The sequence below is a fragment of the Lactuca saligna genome, chromosome 9 (genome assembly GCF_052625555.1).
Source record: "Lactuca saligna cultivar CGN05327 chromosome 9, ASM5262555v1, whole genome shotgun sequence".
In the NCBI taxonomy this organism is placed as follows: Eukaryota; Viridiplantae; Streptophyta; class Magnoliopsida; order Asterales; family Asteraceae; genus Lactuca; species Lactuca saligna.
Window position 1 is genome coordinate 91,342,433 of NC_136425.1, and position 9,717 is coordinate 91,352,149.

The window sequence follows — 9,717 nt, forward strand, 5'->3', positions numbered from 1 at the left end:
TTCTTCGTTATAACTCGGATTTCGGCGTTCTTTATATGTACGGACACCTTGTGACATATACTACAACTTGGTTCAAAATTATTTATTCTAAATAATATTTTGTCGAAAAGTCATTTTCGACCCCTATTATCTCTAAATTGACTAGCCCGGATCTACGGACGTTACAACTCCTCTGTTGGTTGTTGTAGTGGAGTGGCTATATCTATCTTGGTTGTTAGTGCGAGAATAGGATTGTCTAAAGAATATTATGAGATTAAGTAAAATAGTTCTTTTGAAGTTTTTGGTGATCCAAATTGGATCCACCTATAACCATGCAGTGCATGCAAGTTGTATATAACCAAGATCAAATAGACTTTCAAATAAGGGATCCTACTTTAAAACTATAACCAAACAAGGAACAGGTAGTAGATCAAAGATCACAAATTCTAAGTGTATAAGATCACAATTATATATAACCCTCGAAGCATAAATTTCACAACTATAGACCTGCCATTAAGGGTCTTTAATTATCACATAAGTTTGCTATAGTGCCTAAAATACTCCTATTATTTTAATTGTATAATTGTTTCTAAAGTTTCTTCGTATATGGACTTGGTAAGCTTTTATTCTTGTTGTTATTCTATAGTATCATAAAATACTGCAATAGTATTTGAACTTTATGTTTTGTTCTTAATCGAGATCCTTTGTATATAGGATTAGTAAGTTTCAGAATCGTTGCAACACCACTACCACTCCCAAACACATGTTGGTTGTATCTCAAATAAAGATAGTTGATTATGCTATATTTATCCCAAATAAGATTACATAACTGCCTAGGTTTGACTGTAGTGTCCAATATCTATATACTTTTGTTTTGTTCTTCTTGTGATACTTATTCTTGTATGTATGTTAGTTCGTATACTTTTTGTAAAATACTTATATTTTAAAAGTATACTTTTAGTCAAAGCACTTCAGCCCCATTATATTTATAGTTGTATATCTTTTATAGGTTGATATACTTAGTTCACTATAAACAATGCTCTGATACCAATCTGTCACACCCCCAAACTGAAACGATGGAAACGTTCGGGGGTGGAGGACGGCATGTATAGTATCACAACAATTGAATGATAGTAATCAAAGCAACAACAACCATTGTATTGATATTAAAATGTTTACATTGTATTCGAATCATATATGATTGACTCCAAAAGTAAATAACAACGTATAGACTTGAAGCTACTATGCTCCATCTTCTAGGAACTCGGGCATGTACCTATCTACTAGTGTCCTGGGAATACAAGTGGTTTTGAAAGAGTATCAACATTAAATTTGGTGAGTTCATAAGTGTTTTGTTTCAGAAAACATGTTATTTGTTCTTTGTAAAACATGATATGTAATGAACGATAAGTAAAATGACTCGTACTAGTTCCTTCTACGAGTACTTAGTATATACATGTCATATACAATCTATATTGAAAAGGGAATCGATTATGTGGTTCTGCCCTAAGCCCACAACCAAACAAGGAATAACAAATGAGTTGGAGGCCACACATCCCACTGTTTGTCGGATCCTTATGTATATAACCCTAATGTATTCACTAGGTACTTATAGAGTTAAATGTATTAGTCCTTTGAAATACGATGAAAGTGTTCCTTTAGAAAATCCTATATTTTCTTTTAAAGAATATGATAATATCAGTTCCTTCTATGACCACTTAGTTTATACTAGCTATATATGAACCAATATCGAATAGATAGTTGATTGTGTGAATCTGCCCTAAGCCCACAACCAAACAAGAAACAAGAAATGAGTTTTAACTTGACAATAACTAAATAACACACCAAGAATAGAATGACTTGTACAAGAACAAAATTCAACTACTTGCTTTGCATTAACATCTTCTTCACTTCATCTCTTTCCTTCTTAAACCATGCTTTGATGTCATCCGCTTCAAATGTTATAATAACGCAATGACAATCCTACAATTTCATGTTCATGTTATTTAGACAAATCTTATAACACTTTCAAGGGAGTTCTGGTTCAAGCCATTTAAGTAATCACAAGTCATATTACTCCTACGTGAATAAGGAATGGTACATTCCAATAAAGAACCCTAGGCAAAACACAAATTCTTAGGGAAGATGAATCTACCAATAAGTTAGGGCTCTTCATGAACATCCTGTAGAAGTCTTCATTTTGACTACATAACCACAATTGCACATTACATGGTTTTCCTAAAAATGTTTACCGAAGGTATTAAACGATCCTGTAGACCGTAGACATCGCATCTTAGTCTGTTAGTTTTGGAATGGAAGAAGGGTGAAGAACATGACAACCACACGACTCATTAAGGGAGTTCCAATTAATAAACGAAACTGACTAACCGGGAGGGGAGTGTAGCAAAAGGTAAAATTGCAATAGAATGTAAACTACGGGGCCGATTGAGGATCATGGTAACATAAGTAACAAAATATGTTCAAAAAAAATCAAAATTCCAATATATATTATCATTTATATCATTTATTATTGAAGTTTTTTAAAATTTGATTTTCATCATTTGAAATTCACAATAACCTTAATTTGAAAAGAGTTTTTTACAATTTATTATGATATATAACTTTTCATATTATCTCTGATTATGCTGTATATAATTAAACAATAAACAGAAAAGATAAACAAAAACCAACATGCCAATATAATTAACCCTAACAGCTAACTCCTTCTTTTCTTCTTCCTTTTTTACCCATGACATTTTCTCTATTTTCATCTCCTTAAACTTCCGGTAAGACCTCCATCTCTCCTCATCATCCTCGACCACTTTTCTTCTCACATTACTTTCTTCCCAAATTACCCTTTGCAAAATTACCAAAAACTCCCTTCCATTTAAGCAACTACAATGCAAGTCCTCAAATTTTAACACCACTTCTTTCACGTACAATCCCACCCCTCCACCACCCACACCCAATGCCACCTCTATTCTACATTGTACCATGTCATTCATAGAACACCCGGGTAAAACGGTGACGTACTCAAGAAGGCTATCATTAGTCATCCAATGCTGCATTACACTAACCGGTCTCATGCTTGATAAGTTAACTGCCCGTTTCCGGGTAGGGTCAATTAGGATCCAACTTAATGTAAGATATTCCTTCAGGTGTAATAATGTTGCTTTATTGGCTCCTAAAAGCTCGTCGACTTTCAGGTCGATCCATCTAGAGATTCCAGGTATCAATCTATTGATAGGTGGGTCGTCCTTCAATTCAACCCAAAACGGAGACCAAAGAAAATCATGTGTGGTATCGGTGAACTCAACTCTTGAGTAAACAACGTCGTTTTGGTAGCATATATCGATGGCTGAGATGAGTTCAGATGGGCAAGGATGAGATGAACATAACCATGAATTTGGTTTTGAAGAAGACCAGGTGGAGGGAAGAATGGTGTTGTAGTGGTTGACGTCGGTGATTAGAGCCGGGAAAGAGTCTTGAAAGAAAGATCGGTGACCGGCGGGGAAGATGGAGATGAGGTGATCCAGACGTGGGTCGATGGTTGAAGGCCATGTTGATCTGCAGATATGAGACCAAAGATTGTCATCGGCGCATAGGGTTTGTAGATATGAGGATGCGGTTGCCGTGGACAAGAGAGATGGACCATCGAGACGTGGTAAGATGTGAGTCTGAATGATGTGTGGATGGATGTTGGCGAGACTTGTGGACATGATTTAGAAATAGACGTGGTGGTTTGGTTTGGATTCCTTTAGGTATGGATGGGAATTGGTGGGGATGTAGGAGGGGTTATATTTGTGAATGAGAACGAACGAATAAACGATTGTATATATTTTAAGCAAAATAACATCATTTTCATTATTCTGAACCCCATATGGATATTAAAACGACAATTTAATACTAAAATTATCAATATCCTATGTTAGTTAACCCCTACATTGATGTAAAGTTTGTTGGTGTTTGCTTTTTTCTAAAAAGTAGTTGGTTTATATTCTAGAAACATGTTACTTTCAAAATAGTTTTGCCACATAGGATTTTGAAAATAATTTTTAAAATCGGTTAGTTTACAGACCTTCATCATTTTTAATATTTTAACATTTAAAAATTATATAAATCGTAGCTCTTCAACATGTCTCGTTTTTCTATTATATATTTTTATTAAATAATTCAGTTTTAATCCTTATTTTATATTATATATTATATATAATATATAGTTGTAGATTAATTTATTTAAAATATATGATCACAATTTAAATATTATTTTCAAAAAAGACCAAGACCATGCTACTTTCATTTACCATATTATAAAATTTAAATACAAACTAAAGGGTTGACCTAAAAGCTCTCTTGCATACAAATATATTTTGAAATTTTTTAAAAATATATCAGTATCTTAAGTCTTAAGTCAGTTTACAAAATAATCTTAAAGTATTATTTTTTCCACAAAAAATTTCTGAACACAATAAAAGGTTGCAATCTGATCTTTTTTTACTGATTCATTCGATGACAAATTAATTTATGAATATTTCGTAAACATATCAAAATATTTAGACTTTTCTAAAAAAATAAGCATTTATTTTTATTTTTATTATTGACGACACGCCTCCCAACACGGGATAAGAGCAGGAACTCCAGCACGAAGGACCCTCTAGTTAGCTTAGCCATGCCAAGTCTGGATGCCTAAGCAGAGCTCAAGCGCCCGGGCGTCCCTTCAGGGTGGGATGCCCATGCAAGAGGTCCGGTCCCTTCAAGAGCACCTCCACTACAGGAAATTTACGACTCTAGGCGACAAAGAGTATATCCATAGCATTACCGCCTGAGCCAATCGTTGTCCACGACACAGTAAGCGAAACGATTAGCCCGTCAGGGTAACGAATCTTTTTGGAACTACAGTCATTGTCCCCTGTATGGACCAACGAGGATCTTTAATATAAAAGGGCCTCCTTTCCGCCTTGAGAAGTAAGTGATATCTCTCAATTCCCATCACTCTCACCCAAATATTTCCCACTGACTTGACCATGAAGCATCTTCCCAGGAAGCGGTTGACGGCCATGCTTGTTGTGACTTTGCAGATCCCTCTGACGATATTCAACACTCCGAGAGTCGGTGGTTGAAGCCAAGGTCGCATAATTTGGTACCGTCTGTTTATGTGACAAACGACACACAAAACTTGTTAGAATAAAAATTAAGATCAATAGATTCTATAATAAAGTACGTGAAATAAATGACAAGGAACAAAGATCAAAATTGTGCCTAATGCTTTGATTAATTGACTCTAGAAGAGTTCTCAAGAACTTCTCTATAAAAGCATACAAACAGAAATTAGGGCTGGAAAGCATTAACCCTAATGATACATGAATGCAATATATATATATATATATATATATATATATATATATATATATATATATATATATATATATATAATGATGGACTATATAGCTAAGCTGTAAATGGACAGGCCCAAACCGGAATAAAATAAACTATTATATGCATACATTTGACACAATACTATTAAACCCAACAATCTCCCCATTTGTGTCAAATTCCAAAGGTGAGTCTTTATTGTTTTCTTCGCTGTGCGTTGAACAATTTGGGCATCAAATTCAGAAGAACGTTTCGGACATCGAGCTACCATCTGATCATATATGTGAAGCATTTCAGATCCGCTGCTGTGTTCGCCTTTTATGTTTAAACCATTGAGAGAATAGTTTTCAGATTGGAAGTTGAGTAGAGATGTTTTCCTCGTAAAAAGAACATAATCCTCTGATTTGTATCACCAACCTTTCGATTATACATAACGCTACAATGTTCTTTCCAAATAACTCCCAACTTTAGCTTCTGAATATCCTTAGCCTCCTCTTCGGGTTCTAGAATGTGCCTTTTCTTCAAAGCTAACGTTATCTCCACATTAATCTTTGCAATCTCTAAAATATAGCAGATGATCATCATTTTTCAGACGGGTGACGATAGGCTCATATTTCTTTTCATCTTTCAGGACAATGTTGAGCAAAAAGATCAAATCGTATGGATTCATAAACGGCAAGTCTGCCAAAGTGAATTCATCAAAAACTTTATGGAATCCCCAAAATCCCTTGAACTTTATATTCATAAAATCTTCAGTCGGTACAGTTGAGCAAACCTTCAAACCCATAATTCTCTTTGAGCTACAAGCCTAATACTGAGGCTTGGCATACTTCAAGTAGAAATTGAAGAGTTTCAGATTCACCACTTTTTCAAAAATCAAAGCCTTTTCTATCTTCTTAAAACACCCAAACATAAAACCCCTAAGAGTGATGGGAAAATCAAATTGAGATTCCACTTCATTATTCAGATCAAAAGATACTGTAAGCTTAGGCCAATAAACATTCGAATCATCAGTGGCTTCTTTCTGAATTAATTATATCAATTGACCATGGAGGAAAGAGTTGATGGGTTTTGAGCATTCTAACACTCCTATGGTGTACATGTAACCCTAGAAAACTTGGATCTATGTTTTCTTTATTATACATGCAATTTTGATTTTCCAAGTTTCTCAACCTAACTAGCTTGTTATGTAACATCCGGAATTTCAGGTATTATATTTATTCCTTTTATTTGAGTTTTGAAGAGGAACTCGGCGAGTTGGTGCGTAGACTCGCCGAGTAGAGACGCGATTTGTCATCCGGATTAATGACCGGACTCGACGAGTCGCATTGGTGGACTCGGCGAGTCAGCGCTGTTTAATGAAACCCTAATTTCTTGAGTTTGGGGCCCTTTTAAAGGGCCTTATGGCCGTCATTTGTGCTCATCAGTCCATAGAGAGAAACCCTAGAGTACTTGAGCGTTTTAAGAGAGAAAGGAAGCCATTCTTGACCTTTGTGGTGTTATTCAGCAAGAAGAAGGAGGTCCTAACCAAGAGGAAGCAAACGAGGTTGCTATACTGTGGATTTGAAGCTTAGATCATCGTACTTGAGGTATTAATTCGGTTCATCTTCTGTTTTATGAAGTATATTTGGATTTAGGGTCTCTTGTGGTTTTTGTTGGGTTTATTTGATGCCCAAATAGTCCCTTCTAGTGATGAGACTTCGGATCTGGATCCATAGAGGTCCAGTGAGCCTCACTCATCAAGCTTTATGAAGAGCAATGGAGGTTATGACCTTGAGTTGTGGTATTTGGGGCGATATCATCATATATGGTCATATAGATTTTGTATGTACATCAAGATAGCGACTTTACGTGATAAATAAGGTTGGAAGGATTGGATCTATGAGTTAGTGGAACAGATCTGACCTTAGAAGGTCGTTTGGGATTGTGCATGGAATGCACTCACCGAGTCTATTGGTAGACTCGACGAGTTGGTGCGGGTTGTTCATAGATTTAGAACCAGGGGTTGAGTAACCGAGTTGGGTGAGTGACTCGGTGAGTCGGAAGGGACTCAGAGGAAGTGGGGTCCTCGTAGGGACTCAGTGAGTCCATGCCAGACTCGGCGAGTTGGGGTTGACCATTGACCATTGACCAGAGTTGACCAGTGTGGACTTGATAGAGTTAGTCAACCTTAGTTGGGAAAGTGTTAATTAGAGATGTATTGTGTTATAGGAGGACTATAGCTCTAGAGATCGAGCACTAGTGATTTCAGGGATTTACGAATTACCGAGATACACGAGGTGAGTCTTCTCACTATACTTTACCTTGAGTAGGTAATTAGAGTTATGTGATACAGTGCTTGTATGCTATATTTATATGTTACGTGTTGCATTGCATTATTCTTTGGGATTTATACTGTGCATGTTTACAGAGTTAGAACCTGAGGGTTCATAGAGTTTGGGTGCACAGACCCACAGAGTTATATGTGGTATTTTGGGGAACTCACTAAGCTTCGTGCTTACAGTGTTTTGTGTTATGTGTTTCAGGTTTCTCTCAGGATCACGGGACGGCACCGGATTGATTGTAAACACCAGCGAAAGAGTCATATTTTGAGGATCATGGTTTATTATGCAAGTGAAAATGGAGTTATGTTTTGTAATTTGATTATGAATGAGATTTTAAGAAAAGTGTTTTTAAGAATTAAACCATTATATTTAAATGAAAATTTGTTTTGAAAATTACGGTGTTACAAGTTGGTATCAGAGCCTTGGTTTGAGGGATTCGGATGCACCTTCGGGTAAATCTGGACTCAAACTGAGGAAGTAAGAAAAGTTTTCAAAGAAATAATTTTCTAAAGTGAATAAGAGTTCAAAGAGAAAGTGAGAAAGAACAGTGTGTACATTCAGCCAGAGCCCGAACGGTGATTTCCCAAAATACGATTACTTTTGTGTTATGAGATATTTATGATGCACTTTATGAGATATTATTGCATGCTAGAGACAGACTATGTATTTCATATGTTAGGACTAGAGTGGCCTGATTTGTGATGCCTTAGCCTAGGAATTGCTATTATACGCAATGTGCTTTTGAGTATGTGATGAGTGAGAATATTTAGTTGGAATCCTTTATGGGATTTTAGTAGAGGAGTAATCTAAGAGAGATACCTAAATGAGTACCATGGTACTTAGCGAAAGAATAGTGAGAACCCGCGAGGGAGAGAGTTGCAGAGTTCGGTGGTACTTTCGAGGATGAGCAGAGAAAGTGGAGTTATCACCCAGAGTGAGTCCTATGTATTCTTCGATGCTCGAATGTTGCTTGCTTCGTGCTTTGTGGAACTCTCAATGATGGGAGTCAGCTACCAAGCGAATATGACGATATTCAGGAGGTAGATGTCTGACATCGTTAGGAGCTCTTTAGCAGCTGGTGGCAGAGAAGTGTGGGAATCTAGGAAGAGCCTAGGGAGTAACCTTATCCAGATGAGTGCGTTGGCAGAATAGAGAATTTCACTGGGGAGCGAGCACACGCGACGAAATTGGTGAACGAGAAGGTCGAGCAGCTACTTAGGAGCTCCGGGATAGTTCGTGTGGAAAGTATGCTTAGATGTGGCAGGTAGTATGGGCCAGTACTACTGAAAGCAGAGGACCCATACTTGATACAGGGAGTATTCTGAAGGTTCTAATGAGCAGAATGAGGACTGATGTAATGGTTCGAGTACCATACATCGGAGCAGATAGAGGAGTGATGTTATGGTTTGAGTACCATACATTAGAGCAGATGGAGGAGTGATGATATGGTTCAGGTACCATGCATCGGAGCAGATGGAGGAGTGATGTTATGGTTCGGGTAACATGCATCGGAGCAGAGGGAGGAGTGATGTTATGGTTCGAGTACCATACATTAGAGTAGATGGAGGAGTGATGTTATGGTTCGAGTACCATACATCGGAGCAGATGGAGGAGTGATGTTATGGTTCGAGTACCATACATCGGGGCAGATGGAGGAGTGATGTTATGGTTCGAGTACCATACATCAGAGCAGATGAAGGAGTGATGTTATGGTTCGAGTACCATACATCTGAGCGGATTGAGGAGTGAAGTTACGGTTCGTGTATCATACATCGGAGCATATTGAGAAGAAATGTCATGGGACGAGTACCATGGTTCGTATTGAATGATGCTCGTGGTTCTTCGGTTATACGGTCATGATTGATGAGGTAGAGATTGGACGATATGGGCCTTAGGCCAGTGGACCATGATTGAGTTCAAAGAGACGTCCCTTGAAGAGGGAGGTCGAGAGCCTTTCAGAGTATTATGGTAAGGAGCCAGAGGGAGGGAAAATCTTGGTTTGAGTTGAGTAATCAGTCGATAGAGGAGATGTCACCTTCTA

At 37.3% G+C, this 9,717-nt stretch overlaps 1 protein-coding gene across 1 annotated transcript; it reads right to left on the minus strand.

Annotated features, from left to right (window-relative positions):
• Positions 1–1,860: 1,860 nt before the first annotated feature.
• Positions 1,861–3,698, minus strand: LOC145016578 (F-box protein At2g27310-like). The gene is made up of 2 exons (XM_078974849.1): positions 2,667–3,698; positions 1,861–1,962 (listed from the first exon to the last, which is right to left on the minus strand). The coding sequence occupies exons 1-2, from the start codon at positions 3,696–3,698 to the stop codon at positions 1,861–1,863; spliced, it is 1,134 nt and encodes a 377-aa protein (XP_078830975.1).
• Positions 3,699–9,717: the final 6,019 nt, after the last annotated feature.